The sequence below is a fragment of the Hemibagrus wyckioides genome, linkage group LG03 (assembly GCF_019097595.1).
Source record: "Hemibagrus wyckioides isolate EC202008001 linkage group LG03, SWU_Hwy_1.0, whole genome shotgun sequence".
Lineage (NCBI taxonomy): Eukaryota > Metazoa > Chordata > Actinopteri > Siluriformes > Bagridae > Hemibagrus > Hemibagrus wyckioides.
In genome coordinates this window covers 24,489,878-24,509,033 of record NC_080712.1, presented here as the reverse complement: position 1 = coordinate 24,509,033, position 19,156 = coordinate 24,489,878, and the positions used below count along the sequence as shown (strand labels likewise).

General features: G+C 39.4%; 1 protein-coding gene across 3 annotated transcripts in view; it reads left to right on the top strand.

Annotated features, from left to right (window-relative positions):
* The first annotated feature begins 3,642 nt into the window (after positions 1–3,642).
* The window catches only part of LOC131351376 (cullin-9), a 31,247-nt gene continuing 15,733 nt past the window's right edge, over positions 3,643–19,156 (top strand). For all 3 annotated transcript variants that reach the window (XM_058386806.1, XM_058386805.1, XM_058386804.1), the window contains exons 1-19: positions 3,643–3,839; positions 4,938–5,585; positions 9,408–9,562; positions 10,978–11,550; positions 11,632–11,773; positions 11,929–12,116; positions 12,273–12,693; positions 12,964–13,156; positions 14,222–14,423; positions 14,878–15,068; positions 15,582–15,778; positions 15,874–16,111; positions 16,505–16,610; positions 16,716–16,943; positions 17,422–17,512; positions 17,687–17,858; positions 18,174–18,279; positions 18,370–18,465; positions 18,597–18,772. In XM_058386806.1, coding sequence (XP_058242789.1) covers positions 4,943–5,585; positions 9,408–9,562; positions 10,978–11,550; positions 11,632–11,773; positions 11,929–12,116; positions 12,273–12,693; positions 12,964–13,156; positions 14,222–14,423; positions 14,878–15,068; positions 15,582–15,778; positions 15,874–16,111; positions 16,505–16,610; positions 16,716–16,943; positions 17,422–17,512; positions 17,687–17,858; positions 18,174–18,279; positions 18,370–18,465; positions 18,597–18,772 — 4,118 coding nt within the window. In that variant the 5' untranslated portion in view covers positions 3,643–3,839; positions 4,938–4,942. The remainder of the gene's footprint in view (positions 3,840–4,937; positions 5,586–9,407; positions 9,563–10,977; positions 11,551–11,631; positions 11,774–11,928; positions 12,117–12,272; positions 12,694–12,963; positions 13,157–14,221; positions 14,424–14,877; positions 15,069–15,581; positions 15,779–15,873; positions 16,112–16,504; positions 16,611–16,715; positions 16,944–17,421; positions 17,513–17,686; positions 17,859–18,173; positions 18,280–18,369; positions 18,466–18,596; positions 18,773–19,156) is intronic.

Genomic DNA, 19,156 nt, shown 5'->3' with positions numbered 1-19,156 from the left:
TTATATTAAACTCTTTGAATAATACTTTACCTTTATCTTGTCTTTGCATTTATTCTTCAATTAAACACTTACTGTGTCTCATAAAAGCCACACATACCTGCTCTATCTCAGCCAATTACCATTCAAATTACACAATATTAATTAGATAACTAATTAGACTCAAATTAGACTGTTTTTAGTTATAACAGCTGTATAAATCTATCCTGCATTTCTAAACCATCACGTACAACAAGCGGTTTGTAATAATATGTGATAAAGCATTTAATACCTATGGAACTGTTACAATTACTAAAAACATCCTCTGCCAACACTATTTAACAGTAAGACATCCTGTAAACCAGTCCTGTTTGAATAGTACTGACGTTTCATCTACTCTGAACATTTTGTCCAAGAAATCGAAGCACTCATTGGTTTGGAATTTAGCAGGGTTTTTTTTTATATGAATTTCTGCAGATGGTATTGGCTTTATGTATTTGATACAGCAGTTAGCATGTAGATTTTAATAATGTGAAATGTACAGCTGGAATTAATAGCAGTAGCATAATCACATTTAAGTCATGTTCCTCCACACCAAACTCACTCATCCATGTCTTTATGAACCTTGCTTTGTGCACTGGTGTGCAGTCATGTTGGAACAAGAAAGAGTCATCCCCAAACTGTTCCCACAAAGTTGGGAGCATGAAATTGTCCAAAATGTCTTGGTATGCTGAAGCATTAAGGGTTCCTTTCACTAGAAGGGGGAAAGCCCAACCCCTGGAAAGCAACATCTGAATTCAATGATTTGGAGGGGTGTCTCAACACTTTTGGCAATATAGTGTGCATAAAAGGCATAAATAAAATACTAAAAATACAATAATATAAGACAGACACAACAATGATCATTTAGTTTATGACTGAACCCCACAATTGCCTGGTCCCAAGCCCAGAATGTGAAAGGAGGAGGGTTGCACATTGGGGTAGCAACCAACTGCATATAATACTCTTGCTACAGAAACCCTAACTATATCTTTAGAAATCAATCAAATCCAAAGCAAAGAGCTGAGGACTAAGGCTGCAATCCCTTGTATGCTGGTCCGCCCAGGACAGAAATGGCTGGAGAAGATTTGTTGATGCTTTATGCTAAACCAGGAGTGAAAAGGATTAATTATATACGTAAGTTTATGATTTAAAATAGATTTTTTAAAAACTTGCGTAGAGGTCATTATACATATTACTACAGATGTTGTAGCTGTAAATGTTGTAAAGGAGCTCAACTATGCAAAATGTTACATTTTTACATTTTTCTTGTTGGTGGATTGTTGGCTATAAGGATTTGCTACACCACAGAGATAAGTCTCAGAAGTAACTCCCTAGTGTGGTTTCAAATCAGAGACTTTAACTGCAGCTCAAATGGGATACTATGTACTACAGTACATACACTATGTGCTTGAGCTAGTTGTTGTAGTATAGTCAAATCAAATCATGCACAATACAACCATGACCATGATAGAGTTTAGGAATGTTCAATCTCTATAAACTGACATCACGGTTTCACTTTCATAAACAATAACTAATAACAAATAATGCTTTTTTTATTGGGCAACATTTAAAGGTTTTCTTACTAACTTCAAGTTGCTGAAAAAATAGCTTGTGCCACAAGGCAGTTTACTGCTTTAGATTCAGGGAGAGATGCTGAGACAGGAGTGCAGATAAAGCAGTTTAATTAGCACTAGGTACAATCCAAATTAACAGGCAAACTCAGTGGTCAAATTACAGGCAGTGGTCAGGCAATCAGCAAACAGCATGAACTGGGGTAAGAAAAAGAAAACATGAAAACCAGAACCCGTGTCAGAAAACCAGGATGACAACAAAGGCTTGGTAATAACTGGTATTAATCACAGAGAGCAGATAATTTGCCAAGTCTGAATGTTTACATGTCTTTTAAAGTGTCCCTAAAGAAGTGAGCCTGATTAATCAAAAGCAAGGTAACTGGGAGCGTGGCTTTGGGTGTGTGTGTGTATGTAGGGAATGTAGCAGCCATGTCTGTAGGCCATGTACACTGGGAAATAAAATTCAGGGCTAGTGATGTGACATTTAGAGGCTATTGCAGAGATGTAAAAAAAAAAAAAAATAATAATAATAATAATAATAATAATAATAAAAATTATATTTAAAGCCAGTCTTAACATAAGTATGATATCTATGAAAAATGTAAATTAGCAGAATAAAAAAGTTTTTTTTTTATAATTTATTGAAACATATAGAATTTTACATGTATAATTTATATATAAATTTGTGTCCCTCTATTTCATGCCATTGTTTTTAGATATTTTCAAAACTTGTATTTTGAAATCACAAAGTCACAGATAAGTGCTTCCGGGTTAAACATTCGAAAGTCCAAGTGGCCATTTCAGCTAGTAACAATAGAATTTCCCTCCAAAATCTGTGTTATTAATTAATGAGAACATCATTCAAAAGAATTTCCTAAAAGAGTATGAAAATTTAAATTTAAACATTTTGCTGGTCAGAAAATCTCCATAATATTAGAATGGCCCCTACAGCAGATTGTAGCCTCTGAGGCATGGCTACAATCTGTACAGTGGTACAGTGTGACAGTTTTGCTTGCATTTGCAATTAAAAAATATTCTGTGCAAAGATAGATATTAACTCTCTCTCTCTCTCTCTTTCTCACACACACACACACACACACACACACAAATGCACAGACACCTGTGAATGCTTGGATTGACTGGATGGCTCAGTTGTCAAGGCTGTAAGACAACATGCAGTAATGGATATATACCGGTATTGTCCGAGGGGACACACACACACACACACATACACACAGAGGCACTTTCATCCACTAAGAGGCCCCATTTAGTGCATCTATTAGATTCACTAGTAATGTAATGTTAACTCCAGTGTTAGTATAACTGACAGGGCAGCCTCCTTCTCAACTGACAGAAACATTTATTAATTTAACACACACTAGTGTAAAGATTTGCCTAGCCAACCAAGCTAACAAGGTTATACATTGTAGGTGAAATGCTGGTTGCTTTGTGCACTGGTGTGCAGTCATGTTGGAACAAGAAGTGGCCATCCCTACACTGTTCCCACAAAGTTGGGAGCATGAAAGTGTCCAAAATGTCTTCATATGCTGAAGCATTAAGTGTTCCTTTCACTGGAATTAAGTGGCCAAGCCCAACCCCTGAATTAAACGATTGGGAGGGGTGTCCATATAGTGCATATATATAGGGGTGGCAATATAGTGCATATAGTCAATATTTTAGATTTAACAAGCAAATATGTTGATTGAGCTAAAGCAAATAAGCGTGCAGCATAACAGGTAGGAATTGTATTTGTGCCGCTGAGTTAGTAGTAGAGAAGACTACTCCAAGTTAATGAGTAGGAATTTAAATAATGGAATAATTACTGAAAATATTAAGAAAAAGCACCTTTATTAAAGACTTGGTGATCAATAATTAATCTCGCATGAAACCAAGCAACGAACCAATGTTCGAATATTAATAAAAATTAAGTTTAAGCATTTCAAACTGTAAAGTTGATATTCAGAAGTTTAATGAGGTGAAGCTTGTCGCTCCTGTTCGGCCACTGGGAGCACGCAGAGGCCGCTGCTCAGAATATTCTCCACTTCCGCTTCGGAAGCGGAAGACAAACTCGTAAGTCTTCACGTAGAAGCGTAGATGGAAATATGGTGAATAAGATTTCTATTGGTAAAACACATAGCTAAGTTAACTAAAACGTGTTCAGGCTGGGCAACGATACATCATCGAGGAGACGGAAATCTCACCGAGTGAGGGAGAAAGTAGTGAAGCCGCGGAAGTCGTGTAACACTGGAGGTAAACGATAATGATGGGTTTTTATTTTATGTAGCATTCTGGCTAAGCTACTGGTCGGGCCGCGCTGTTGGACCTGTAACACTGCGCTAGCAAGCGCGGGCTAGTAGCTAGCAGAATAGCTTAGCCTGCTACTTAACAGGTAGCGGTAGCCGGCGCGTGAGCAACAACTCTTACTCTTAAACCGCATTACTCACTTTCCCTAAAACCTGCACAATTATAGAGGGTTTCTAAAAGTCCACAGCGGTGCGTTTAGACTCAACATGACCTGTATTAAGTAGCACTGAGGCTGGGGAGTGGCTCAGGGGGCATCAGATAGATGTGAGTCAGCATCAGAAGTGAGTCTGAGGAATGAGTTAGTGCTAGAGAAAACTCTTCTCATTGCTTTAATAATCGAATGAACGCGTATGAACAGTATTGCAGGTAGTAAGTGAGAGTTTCTATGTTAGCTGTGAAGCTAAGTTGCCTCCTGCTGCTCCTGCTTGTGTTTGAGAGTGAAACTTGGCACCGATGGACACTCGGGTAAAGTGGAAGTGTGGAGAGAGAGAGAGAGCACCATTTGATACAAGGCCCCAGGTTGCTCACTGCTGTATTTTTGTCATGAACTAACGGGAAAAGAATGTGCTGTTTCATTATCTTACTGTATGCAGCTAACGCTGACGCCCAGTGACCCTAACTGACCAAAATGAGGCACGTAACATTTGAATCAACATTACACCAGGCTTCAGACTCTTGCTAAGATCTCGGTATTAAGTATACTCTTTCAATTAAATGACATTAACAAAAGTCTAGAGTGGCTAAAGTAGGCATTGAAAGCTCCCCGCTTGTTAGGTTAGTGTTCTTAGTGCGCGCGGTTTCTTCACAAAACATGAGTTGAATCTGTCTTTCTGTTCTACCTCTGTCTTTTAGCCTGTTATTCATTCATTCCTGTTCTCTTTCAATGTCATTTACATGACTCGACAGATTTAAATGTAGATTTATTGCTTTAGATGATCTCTGTGCTAAGGCCAATACACACTGGTATGTTTTGAGTAATTTGATTTAGTCACATTTAATATGCCATAATCATCTACTACATGTGTGTTATTATTCACTTGTCAGCTGTCATGGTGGGCGAGCGGCGCAATGGGAACCTGCTGGTTCAACTTGGACCAAAACTGCAGGCTTACCCAGAGGAGCTGATCCGTCAGAGACGTACCCATGATGGCCAGACGGAGTACCTGATCCGCTGGAGCCTGCAAGCTGTGGATGATGGCTCCAGCTCGGGCAGCGGCGGTAATGAAGGAGGCAGCGGCAGTAGTGGTAACTCGGGCGTGGGAAGCTCCAGTGGCTGCGCTTCAGGAGAGAGTAAGACGGAGAATATCCTGATGTGGATGTCTACTGAGGACGTGTACGCGAACTGCCCTACTCTACTGGGAAAGCGACCACTGCAGGAGGAGAAGGCGAGACCCAGTGGCCAGTTCCCCTCCGACGTCACCTTCGATGAGGTGGACCTCCGCGACATGAAGGAAGATGTCAAAAACCTTGTCGACCGAGCACGGAAGCAGATGGCCAAAAACAGCGATTTTGCTATTAGCCTCACACACACCATTCATGTGCTGAGTGCTTATGCAAGCATTGGCTCATTGGTTGGAGTCTTCAAGGAGACTGGGGCACTCGACCTGCTCATGGAGCTGCTGGGAAACAAAGAGCGACAAACCCGTCGCAGTGCTGGCAAGATGCTGCGTGCTCTGGCCTCTCACGATGCAGGTATGTACATATCAGTGTAGCACTCCTCTGGGAAGGCTTTCCACTTCAGTTTGCGCTGGGGATTTGTGCTCATTCTTAGAGCATTAGTGGGGACAGGTGCTGATGTTGGGTGAGGAATCCTGCGATGTAGTCAGTGTTCCAGGGCTCTTGAGTTCTTCCACTTCATTCTGGTGAAGCCATGTCTTCATGGACCTCACTTTGTACCCTAGGGCATTGTCATGCTGGAACAGGTTTTAGATTATTTTGTTTTGGAATATTGATGTGTGTAAAACGGCAAGGAGTGAGAGTTGGGTAATAGTATAATGTGTGCTGCTTTACCAACCAATTTCCACATGTAGTGAAATTAAATGACTGAATATTTGGCCTGTTTTTGTGTGACATCCATTTTATAAAAGACAAGGGGTGTGTCTGAATCACTTAGCTGCTTTTTTATTCTACTGTTAGTCACAGCAATTTCTTGAGCCCAGACTGAAATGCAGTGTGTGTGTTTGTGATATTTGTGTTGGTGTGTTGCACGCTAATTTTTTAGTCGAATGTTCACTAGTTTTCCGCATCATTATTTACCAGGGTGCTGTAGGAAACATAACAGTTTTGGCCCTTGTTTTGGACATCCTTGGTCCTGTGTATCTTGAAATATTCTGTCACTAAAAAAAACTCAGAAGAAGATAATTTGCTGAGAATTGTCCTCTTGAACCCAGAGAGCAGTGATAGGCTTACATCAAGGCTAAAGATCAGTTGTAAGTAATGATAGCCTTCAGCAATTCAGCAGAGTTTTGGCCCTCAGTGAAACCTATGTGTCTTGTACAATTTTTTTTTTTTTCACTTTGGATTGAGTGGATAGCTGGAAGCAATGTTTGCGTTTTAACGCTAACTCAAACACAGCTTAATTCACTTTTGTGAAAATAAATCTCTCTTGGTGCAAGTTTCATTAACAAAGATTCCTACAGGAAGTGGCTTCATTCACTGGGAATGGGGAGGGTTGTTACAAGGAAGCCTTGTATTTTATCTGCAGCGTTATGTTCATGAGATGAAGTAAATCCTGGTGTACTGTGGAAATAGTATTTTGTTTACTCAAAAGTTACTAAGCAACAGTTTAGCCACAAGGAGAAGAAACTCTATAAGGTTTGAGCTGGATGGAGAGTTACTGAGAACAGACATTCTGGTTATATACCGTTTAAGGCTTTTGCACCGTATTTGACAGTAATGCTGGTATATCACCTACATTTATGGCAAAACAGATTCATACTACATATTTTAAAATACTACAAATGTACCTTTTCCGCTTAGTTTCAGATGAAGTGTACGGTATGTGTGCTTTTCATTGCTGTGTTTGAGTGCAAGCAATACAGAATAAAACACTATGGTATTAAAAACACAGTGGAATATTTGTCTTTAGTTCTGGAAATCACATATAAACCTGATACTAAATAATATTTTAGAAGTGGTATAAAGGTTAATTTTTTTTTTAATTTTTTTTTTTTTTACATGTTTAGCATTTTTACACCAAACAAAGGCCCAAAAACTGGGTGTTCATTCAGAACTCTCACTAATGTAGCGTAGCTTGTTTAAAGTTTGCACTGTGTCCAACACTGACGGGTTTATAAACAAAGAATCATTTGGAGTGATAATCAAATTACACGTAACATTTCGGCGTTGTACTCTGCTTTACCCTAGGCTACTAAAATGTTTAAAATGTGTACGTCAGTGTTAATGTAAAAGCATGCAGTATCACTGCTAATGTTGAACTCATAAGTTATTACTTTTGACAACTGATGGTTTGTGAAAACATGTAGTGTAGACCCCTTGTGTATACAGTGCAGTCTGAAAGTACTGGAACAGCAAGTCCGTTTCTTTTGTTTTACACTTGAGATGAAATAGAAATATGAAACAACAGATCAGAATATCAGCTTTAATTTCCTGATACCTCCAGATGTGTTAAACAACTTAGAATATGGCACTTCTTATTTGAACCCACACAATTTTTGAAATATTGGGACATGTGACGTACAGGTGTTTCTTGCTCAGGTGTGTCCTGTTCAATTGACCGTTTAAACAATGTATAGCTCTGAATGTGTACAATTGGTGTGAGTCCTGGGTTTCACTGTTAAGTCTGCATTTGATGTAGAAAAGTATTAACTAATGTGAAGAGTAGTGGGCTGTCTATGGGGTAGGTGTTGGATGCAAAGTACATGGACATTGATTATAATTTCTCACACTCATTTTAAGTTAAAGGAAGATTGTTCACAAGGGTGGTTACACTTACTGTGTGTGTGGGCATGTGTGCACGTGCACATGATTGAAAGGGAGGAACAACCTCTGGTTGTAGAAACTTAGGAATGCCTTGAGTTATTTTACCATTCACGTTCCTCCTCTTCAATCACGTGTGTACACGCACAGCCCCAGTATGTAATCAGTGTTTAATTACTGAAATTGCTGTTTGTGTGTTATTTGTGTTGTACCCTACCTCTGCACAGAAGTCTGAAATGCATGTTTGGAAATATTTTGGTGCAGAGAGCAGCACCAATGTGGTGTGCAGCAGGACTTTTAAAGAAAGTGATAGATGTTTGATAACGTGCCATGTACTTGACAAAAAAAGCAATTATTTCAACTGGCATACATGCTCAAGGATTTTTAGATTTTTTTTTATTTACTGCTTTATTAAACATTTCAAATATCTATTCCGAGTCTCTCCGATTTTTGTAAACATGCATTGCCACTCCATATCAGAAGGTTCATTAATCCAGTGAGATTTCAGATTTTCAAATCATAAAAGCTGTGGCAGCACCATCAACCCAAGAACATGTGCATCAGCACAAATGGGAACATTTAATTGCCACAAAAAATGATCGACAATTCCACATTAAAGAGGTATCCCCTCTCTCTCTCAGTGGTTAACCAGAAACTCTGTTCATTAACTCTTAGAACCAGATGTCTCAGGAACTGTTTAGTCAAATGCACTACAGACAGAAATGTCCCTTTCCACACATTCTATCAGTATCTCGGCTTTGAAAATACGTCACTGTTCAACATTGTGTTGAAAATGCACCACCTACACTTGTCTGTCTTATTTATTATTTTTATTTTATTTTTTAATTCACAACAGAAAGAAGATAAAGTTTCACAGCTGTGGTTTGGGCCTTAATCCCGTTCCCAGTGTGTATGTCAGTGAGCGAGTGTATTGACGTCATCAGTGTCAAAGGTTCATCAAATTTTGGCAGGCATTTTCAAAAGCTCAGATACAGCCTACATCATCACACCCAAAAGTATAGCCACGCCTGACCATAAATATCCAGTATGGCTTAACACAGCTCTTCAGTCATCATAAGTTTGAACTGAGCAGACTGTGACACATAGAAACTCACTCCTCAAATCTGCACAAACAGCATGCTGACAAAATACAACAGCTTTTCATTTAATCAGAGCCTTGTGCTTATGCTCGCTACCTAGTGGTATTTGGTTAGCTCCTTAACATCAGTTTTACTTTCATCTCACCGGAAAAACATAGACTATGAAGTGACTGGTTAGGACAACGATGCATAAACAGCGCTTCAGCATCACAATCAAACACAAAACAACCTTTCACAGCAGGCTAATGCACTATCTACAAGACAGGCTTTTGTTAAAAGCGAAAGTACTCATTCACGCTTATTCACACTTCTCTGGTTATGGTAAGAGAGACTGTAAAAGTGCCAGTGGACATAAAATTAGAAATAGGAGAATACTAATTTAGCTTTTGTTCTGTCTGTGTTGTGTTGATTCTAAAATCGGAGGCGCCTAATGTCTGTGCTTTCAGTTTTTTCCCCTCTTGATCTTCTCTTACAGGAAGTCGTGCCTATGTCCTGCTGTCCCTAAGCCAACAGGATGGCATTGAGCAACACATGGACTTTGACAACCGCTACACTCTACTGGAGCTGTTTGCAGAGACTACGTCTTCAGAGGAGCATGGCATCTCTTTTGAGGGCATCCACCTGCCTCAAGTAAAAACATCTCCCATCTCACTCAGTGCCTGCTTTGCAGTTTTACAAGAACCTTGTTCTCAGTCATATAGATCATTTTCAGTTGCTTAGTAGTAGTAAATCAAAGCATTTTAAATGCATTATTTACATTTTTAACTGCATAACTAGCTGTGAAAGGAAGGAAGTGAACCCAGCAGGAATGCCAGGAGGTTATTGTAATGTGATGATCAGTAACTTTGCAAACATCCTGTTCTGATTGTTGATATAACTTGATACACAGTGCCTCCAGAAAGTATTCACACCCCTAGTGATCTCTGTTTGCTGTATTGCAACATTAAATTTAAATATATTAGAATGGGATTTTTTTTCCTGCTCCTTTTAAAGTGACTCTCTTCAGAAATTTATTGCATTATTTTTAAAGCTCTCAATATTCAATAAAAAAGCCCCACTTTATTAAATTTAAAGTTTTCAGTTCCAGAAAGTAAGAAATTACAGATTTGAGTGTCTCAGATATGTCTCTCTAAGCTTTGCACCCTGAGTACAAATGTGACTTTTCCGTCCATAAATTTTCTCCATCGCCCTGGACACAGCTGTATGGCTGTCTGGAACAGGTTCTCAACAAGAATTTGCTTATATTTGGTGTCATCCAGTAAGCTCTCTAACTCCTATGGGGTAGTGTAGCTGGACTCTTGAAAACTTCTCTCAGAATTGCCTGACCACTCATTTTACGCTTATCTTGGAGGGGTCTGGCTTGTGAAATGTGTTTCCATTTTGTTACAATAGAGTTCATAGTGCTCCTAGACAGTTTAATGTCAGTTGCAGTTTTTTCTCCTTACAACCTCATCTTGAAGCTTTACAGCAGTTCCTTGGTCCTCATTACAACAGGACTAATCTGACTTTGCAATGTCAGTGGTCATTATTGTACACAGGTGGATTCCAACTGACCACAGGTGTAACACATATTAACACATTTAGTGTGAGTGCTCAAGAAAATGAAATTCTAGATCTACATTAGAAGATGGATTGAATTATCTATCTATCTATCTATCTATCTATCTATCTATCTATCTATCTATCTATCTATCTATCTATCTATCTATCTATCTGACAAAATATTTACAGAATATTTACAAATATTTATAATGTACAGCCTGAATATGCCTTTCTTACCAGTGTACAGTACAAGTTTGTGCATTTTAAGTTACAATGGTATTTTTTATCACTGTTATGCATATTACTATTAACATGACCCTGGATATCTTTGACTTTTTCAAAATGTTATTTTTTTCTATTATTAAGGAATATTGACTGCAAAATAATTAAACACCTGCACATCATTTGATGCTAACCAACACAAAGGAAAAATGTGGATAACGTCGTCTGGATTCCTTAAAGTTTACCATGCATATTTGACCTAGGTTGTGTTTCTATTATAGATCCCAGGCAAGCTGCTCTTTTCTCTGGTGAAGCGCTACCTGTGTGTGACCTCACTGATGGACAAGCTCAACACCTCCGGGGCCGAGTTGAGCTCAGAGCGGCAGGAGCCTGGCCCCTCCTCTTCTACAGCAGCTCATCAATCGGAGCAATCACGGCTGCAGCGCGAGTTTGAGTTCACCATGGCAATGGCAAATCTCATCTCAGAGCTGGTACGAGTGATGGGCTGGGATCGTAACCGTCAGCCCCCCATTGCCTCCCCCACAACAACTGGGGGAGCAGAAGAGATAGAGGCAGAGTTAAACAGGCGCACGTTACGCTCCATCTTCCAGCCCCGTTTTTCTGCTTCTCCCATTATGACCACATCAGCAACAGCTGTGCCTGCTCCACCCAAAAAGAAGGCAAATGGCTTCAGGACTCGCACAGACTTCTCCACACGTTCAGCCTATGTGGAGTATGTGCAGGACACTCTGAAGAGCGGCATGCAGGTGCGCATGCTGGAGGATTATGAGGAAGTCAATGCCGGTGATGAGGGAGAGTTTCGCTACAGTAATGATGGCTCACCGCCTGTGCAGGTAGGCATAGCGTTTGGTCTTACTCTCACTGTCTTCCTTAAACACTGTCAGATATTTGACGGACTTTGTGATATGTTGTAGGTATACTGGAACTCTATCTCCAGAACGTACTGGGTGCACTGGCACATGATTGAGATTTTGGGAAATGGAAGCAGTGGACAAGCTGAGAAGGAAACTCAGGAAAAGGCTCTTTCTCTAACCGAGACTCTCAAACTTACTGCAGGTAAAACTGGATTACACACACACACACACACACACAAGGAATGTGAACTATCACTTACCTGAATGGAATGTAATAAGACGTCCCTAATTGGTTGACTGAGACTGAGGTTTCAAGTCTGTTGATGTGTAAACCATCTTCCTCTTCCTGTGTTACAGTGAGTCAGATGTTCTTGAAGCCACCTGGTGGGCTGTACTCATTACCTTACCTAACAGACAGCCTGCAGGATGATGTAGAGACACTTACCCGTGCTGAGTGGTGGGAGGTGCTTTTCTTCATTAAGAAGCTGGAGCCAAAGCAGCAACAAGAGATCAACAACATCCTTCGGCAGAATATTGATGAACAGGCAATTACAGCTTTCTGATTCCTGTATGCAGCTTCAGAGGAGAGAATGGCATTTGGAGTACAGATGGTTTTACTCAGTGTTCAAGTAGATGAGGATTTCAATTACTGAGTGATATTTGTTTGGAGCTTTCATTTTCTAATCTCTCTTTTCTGTCAGATGGTGGAGCTGGATGAGGCCACTTTAATTCAGATGTCGGTGTCAAGTGAGGTCGCCCGTAAGATTCTGCATTACCTGAAACAGACCCTGCAAGCCTCCTGCCTGGGTGACCTGCTCTGTTCACATGCCTTTGCAAAGCACTACTTGCGGCGTGGTGGAGCCAGTCTGGAGGATGAGGAAGTGTTCACAGACAGCTCCCTCAACAGCTCTGGGCTTGGTGGGCAGGGAGCCTCATCATCTTCATCAGTGACACCTAAAGCTTCTACCTCTGCTTCGTCTTTCTCCATTAATGGCAGTGTATCAAAGAAACCCAAAAAAGAGATTCCTGTAGATAACGGCAGCTGCAACAGCGACACAGAGAGCGAGCTACCAGTAGAAGATGAGACTAAGTATCCTGAAGATCTGGAGGAAAAGATGAAATGTGAGTTGCATTTGTAGTTGTAGCTGGTAGTTTTCTAAAAGCCGTTTTAGATTTTTACACTGAAACTACATTATAGGACTAAAGGTTTGACGCTTATATGTGGGCCTTCCCCAAATTGTTGCCACAAAGCACAAACTTTTGGCCATGTGGTGTATTGATCTATGCAAGAACCAATACGAAAAGATATCTGTAAATTCAGTAATTGCTGTTATAGAATTGCTTTCTTGTCTATAGAAAAAAAAAAATTCTTTTTTTTTTCTTTTTAAATAGTATTTAATAACCCAAAAGTACAAGGTAAGAAGACAGCCTTGGAAAAAATTGGAGAGGTTGTGGACATTATGAAAAAGAGTAGCTCTGACTCTGGACAGCTGCTTGCTGGCATGAAGTTCATCTGTAAGATCCTGGATGAAGAGGGGCCTCAGGAGCGCAGCACTCTTCGATCAGATTCGGCACAGAGCATCCGGTGAGTGGAAATACTCATACACCCAGTTAAAAGTTTACCCAGTTTAAATCTGATTGTTCAAATCCTCTTCAGGAGATCTGACATGTATTTTAGCTGCATGTTCCTCTAAGGCACATTTCACACACAAAAATGAATGCCTTAAAATTATGTTGAAAACATAATAAAAATCACAATTTTTGAAGCTGCAACCATTTTATTCATATAGAAACTAACATAGAATATAGCAATTGGAGTTCATTATGGAAAAGATAGATAAAAACAAAATACATGAAATGACTAGGTATAACAGTTCAGTTCTAGTTGAATAAATTTGTTGTAGATTTAGACTGAAACTCATGATAACCAAATAAGTAAACTTAACATAGATTTTTGTTGAAAATAAATAAGACTAAATAAAAAATGTCAATTGTTAGCATCACAACCTTTTTTTGGCATTCAGAAATAAAACTTCTGGAAATACATGAAGCATGGTCTCTCAGCACTGAAAATATGTTTAAAATTGTTCATATCTATAGATTTCTGAGTTGCTTAGATTTATAACTTATATGCCGATCAGGCATAACATTATGAGCACTGACAGGTGAAGTAAATAAGACTGTTATCTCCTCATCATGGCAGCTGTTAGTGGGTGGGATATATTAGGCAGAAAGTGAACATTTTGTCCTCAAAGTTGATGTGTTAGAAGCAGGAAAAATGGACAAGCGTAAGGATTTGAGCGAGACAACGGCTAAATTGTGATGGCTAGACAACTGGATCAGAGCATCTCCAAATCTGCAGCTCTTGGTGGGTGTTCCTGGTCTGCAGTGATCATTATCTTTCAAAAGTGTCCTTGCAGGACGTAAAAGATCTGCTGCTAACATCTCGGTGCCGGATATCAGAGCACACCTTCAGAGACCTAGTGGAGTCCTTAACGGGTCAGGGCTGTTTTGGCAGCAAAAGGGGGACCAACACAATATTAGGCAGGTGGTCATAATGTTATGCCTGATTGGTGTATATGTCAAATGAGTTTGCTGTGAGATGCCTACACTTATTGGTAACCACTGACACAATATTTTCTTTTTGTAGGGACAAAGTGTTAAAGCTACTGGTTGAAATGGTTGGTAGCCAACCAAAACAAAATGCCATCATGGCCTTGCTTCTAACCCGTAGCCTAATGCTCAAATATGAGTGGCGTGTTTCCTTCGCTACAGAGGGTGGAGTGAAAGCCATTTTGTCCTGCATGCAGGAGTATCCCACCTGCCCTAGAGTGCAGCAGGTTGCATTAGCAGTAAGTACCTTATTGACATCCACATACACTCATAAACTCATCGGCTCTCTTCTGCACTTTGCCGGCCAGTAATCGTCCGTGTGCCTGCCTATCTGAGTCCATGGGTACAGATAGAGCCAAACAATATAACAATGTACTGTAGATGGATACTCCAAGATGTTAGAAAATGGATTAATTGGAATTTACTATATGCATAGAGCAGTACAAAAATCCTCCTTTTATTGTAGAATATTAGAAAATTAGATGGAGTGTTTCCAAAATCTGAATGTTTCTTTGCATCTTATCTTAATCCTTCTTTGGATTAGTGGTTTCACAGATCAACTTAACTAGGCTCACCTAATCCTATTTCTACTGATTACTGAATTTTCCAGCCTAAATATAATGTGTCTTTCTGTAATAGTCATGCAGCTAAAGGAGCAAAATGAACACAAGAATATATATTTTCTCCCCCTAGACCTTAAAGGTCATAACTGGTGCCAGTAAGCATGACCTGCGCAGTGTGGGAAGCTGCCTTCCCCTCTCTGAATCTGGCACTCAGATGATGCTGGAGATCTTTGCAAGCATTGGCTCAGCAACACCTGAAGGGTCAAAGGGGCTTCTCGGAGCAATTCCATCTGCCATTGATCTCATGCTTAACACCCATGGGTAGGTGACTGAAAACTTTTAGCAAACTTAGTTCTATCTCTCAAAAAGCCAGAAAAACAAGTCTTCTTTCTGCCTAAAGTTGTCTTCAGCTGACTTAATATTATTGAAAATGTACTGTGTAAAGATAGCTCACCTTCAGAAGTTTTCTTGAAGTGAACAGTCACTTGATTTATTTAATTGCACTGAATTTTTAATTACGTCTCTTGTTCTACAAGCTTTTAAAATCTATTATAGTTCATGATTCATTACATCATTTTTCTTTCAAATATTTGACAATACTGTAATGTGGCATTCCTGCAGAAATCCCTTTACAGTCAGGTCCATAAATATTTGGACACTGGCAGTGTTATTGCGTATTGCCGCTGTCTACCACAGCATTGTTGGTGTGAATGCTGTCCAGAACAGTTCATATGTTTCCATATGGCATGGAGAATTTGATCTTCATTTATTTTGCCATTGTTTTATATATCTGAAAAATACTGGTTTTGATGCATTTCTTTCTGCTTAATTCAGTGGTGGCCACTCTGTACGGAATGGTCTGTTGGTGATAATCATGCTGATCTCCAACCACAAGAGCTTAGCAGAGCAACTGGTGGCCTGTGACATCACCACTGTACTCCGGAAGTGCCTTTCTGGTCACAGCTCTGAAAGCATGCTGGCAATAATTGCCCTCACCCACATCTCCAATGTTCACAAACTGGAAAAGAATGGTAGTATAAACCAAGTGCTGATATATGTTTACTTCAGAATTTTTCATTTCGGAACAATCTGTTCTGATTAATTTTTTGGGTTTGTACCCCTGTAGAGTCTAAGGAGGAGCTTGACTTCAAGGATACAGAGCTGAAGATGTTAGTTGTAGGTCTAAAGGAGATGACCACCACCAAGGAGGTGATCCAGACCCTGGAACAACTGCTGTGTGATGAAACGTCTCAGCTGGAGGATGAGAGGAATGAGGTGATGCATAGCAGAGACACATTTCAGGACCTGGTGCGCCTCATGGACCAACACAGAGTGGAGCGCACAGTACAACTCTCCATTCTCAGGCAAGGAGTTGTTAAGTCCAAGATTTGCACTTGGTGCAAGTATTAACTATTCATCATGAACCTCCGGATTTTCATGACATGCAGCATTTATCTGTCCAAACCAAACCACATTACATTGTTCACATTTAGTGTTGAAATGGAGTGTTTTAAACTCACAGTGCAGTGTGAGGTGAAGATGATTCTTAAACCCTATAAGGCATTATTTGAGGCCTTTATCTGCAATGAATAACTTTGGTTGCTCTTGACTATTTGTTTGTGACTCAGCTATGTGAAGAGGCAAAAAAATTATGACAAGACTTTATGGCATGTCTTCACTCACACCAGGATTGTTTTAGGCTGGAAAAAAGTAATAAATAATAGAACTGACTTGCTTTATTGCAATGTTTGTAACAGAATCCTGAACAAGTTCTTGGACAATTACCAGGAGGATTTGCTTCCTTGGCATGAGAGCATTGAACCTTCCCTCTCTTCTATGACAGCTTGTATTAATGACAGAGAGGTACCTAGTTGTCTTCACATACATAAGTTTTGGCTAAAAGTTCTCTCTTAACCCATGTTTGTGTTTCTATTTTTAATATTCCTACATCTCTCTCTCAACATCTAGGCTGTGCAGCAGTTCATCCGTTTCCTATATCGACTGGCTTCTCTGAACAAAGACTATGCTGTAGTTATGTGTCGTCTGGGCACTAGAGAAGCACTTGTCAAAGCTTTGGACAAGCATAGCACCAACTTGCTACTGGTCACAGAGCTCCGAGACCTCATTAACGATTGTGAAAAGTATGCCAGCCTTTACAAGAAGATGACAACCAGTGTGTTGGCTGGATGCATACAGGTCATTAACTGTTGGAATTGTTCCTTGTATGAGGCCTGCCAGGGCTGTCATTACTAACAGTACTGGAATTAATTTTTGTTACATAAATTTGTTATATGCTAGGGCTGTCAGTTAATCGTATTGACGAGTTTGCAAACTACAACATGATTGTTCATTTAACTATTCTGGAGTCTTTAAAAATGAACAGATCCCAAGTGGCAAAATTCTTCGTCTTCTTTCTCTCTTCAATTTTCCTTAACCACATTAACCAAAAAATGGATAGGTGCATAACAGCCTGATAACAGTAACAATAGTATGTGATTTTAAAATAGAAAAGTGATTAAAAATATAACTCATAATTATTTTAAAATTAGTTTAGTTGTGTACGTTATAACATAAATGGTGGTAGCCCTAATGTATACTGATCTAGGGTTAATTTTTAAAAAATCGTCAGAAATATTTGCCATGAAAGTCATATCTGATTTTTGTTTTGCTTTAGATGGTCTTGGGTCAGATTGAGGAACATCGACGCAATCATCAACCTATCAACATCCCATTCTTCGATGTGTTCTTGCGCAACTTGTGCCAAGGTTTGAGAACGACACATAATAAAAGCAACATAATCGAAATGCAGTTTTGTTTTTAATTTGTTTACAATAAAGTTAATGTTTTGACATGGCAACTGTTTTAAGTTCTTAATTATACAACAAATGGGGCTCTTTGTTTAGATTTTTAGCTCAGTTGTGTTCATTTGTGTTTCCCAGGTTCAAGTGTGGAGCTGAAAGAGGATAAATGCTGGGAGAAAGTGGAAGTCTCCTCTAACCATCACCGAGCTAATAAGTTAACTGACAAGAATCCCAAGACTTTCTGGGAATCCAATGGATGCACAGGCTCTCATTTCATCAATATTTACATGCACAAGGGTGTAGTCATTAGGTTTGTATATATTCATACATTTATATGTATGAAACTAATCAGTGTATAGAGCAGTGATTCTAAAAAAAAAACCTATTAGGGTGAAGCATAGCTAGGGGTCCAAGAATATTTGTCTTTTATTTATCTATTTATTTCTTAATGTTACAGTGGTAAAAATCAAAACATACTATTTATTAAGTCATCTTTATTATTTCTTATAGCTTGTTTGACTCATCACTTACATTAAAATAATTTTTTTCACCCAACATAAATAAAGCAGGGGCAAGCAATGTTCTTATCGAGGCATGTTTATATATGTTTGCTTTTCTCCTGCAGGCAACTGGCAGTCCTGGTAGCCAGTGAAGATTCCAGTTACATGCCAGCACGTATAGTAGTTCTGGGTGGAGATGATCCCACAAACATCAATACTGAACTCAATACTGTAAGAGATGCATACTGTCTCTGCTACAGTAACATTGTTAATGCAGTTTCTCATTCTCTTTGAACAAAGGCTTTATCTGATGTTTAACAGGTCAATGTGCCACCGTCTGCTAGTCGTGTTGTTCTGCTGGAGAATATGACCCGCTTCTGGTCCATAATACAGATCAGGATAAAGAGGTGTCAGCAGGTCAGGAGCATTTTTCTGCTCTTCTTTGTGGTTTAATGTTGTGTAAAGTAACAGATCGTAACCCTCATATCTTATGTGAATGTTTCGTAAACATGTTGCCATGTTGTATTCATGTATTCAATTTCCATCAGGGTGGTATTGATACTCGAGTGCACGGCTTTGAAATTCTGGGGCCAAAGCCAACATTCTGGCCAGTGTTCAAGGAGCAGCTGTGCTGCCGTACCTACCTCTTTTACACAACCAAGGCTCACACCTGGTGCCAGGAGATCCTAGGGGACAGGAACCAACTGCTGCAGCTTTTCAATAAGTGAGTAATGTGCTGCTTATAAGAATAATGTCTTCTTATTTATCCCTAATTTAAGCAAAGATTAAAAAAACCCTTTTGCAGCAGACGACTATCCAAGTTAGCATCAGCAAGAATGAAACCACAAAATTGACACATACAATATTGACATTTTTAAAAACAGGAGAGAAACTTTCTTGCCCAACTCCAAGAAAGGTCTGGAAACAATATGAACTATATATTTTATAATATTTGGTCTGGTGTCAAGCTGCTTTGGTGAATGTGTTAAAACTCCATTGCAAGATAATAACTGGTGTCTTGCCTATTCAACCAGAAGTGGTTGCATCTTGAGAGAGATGGCCACCTTCTTTTAAACCCAAACTAGCTTTGAGTTTTGAGTACGTTTGT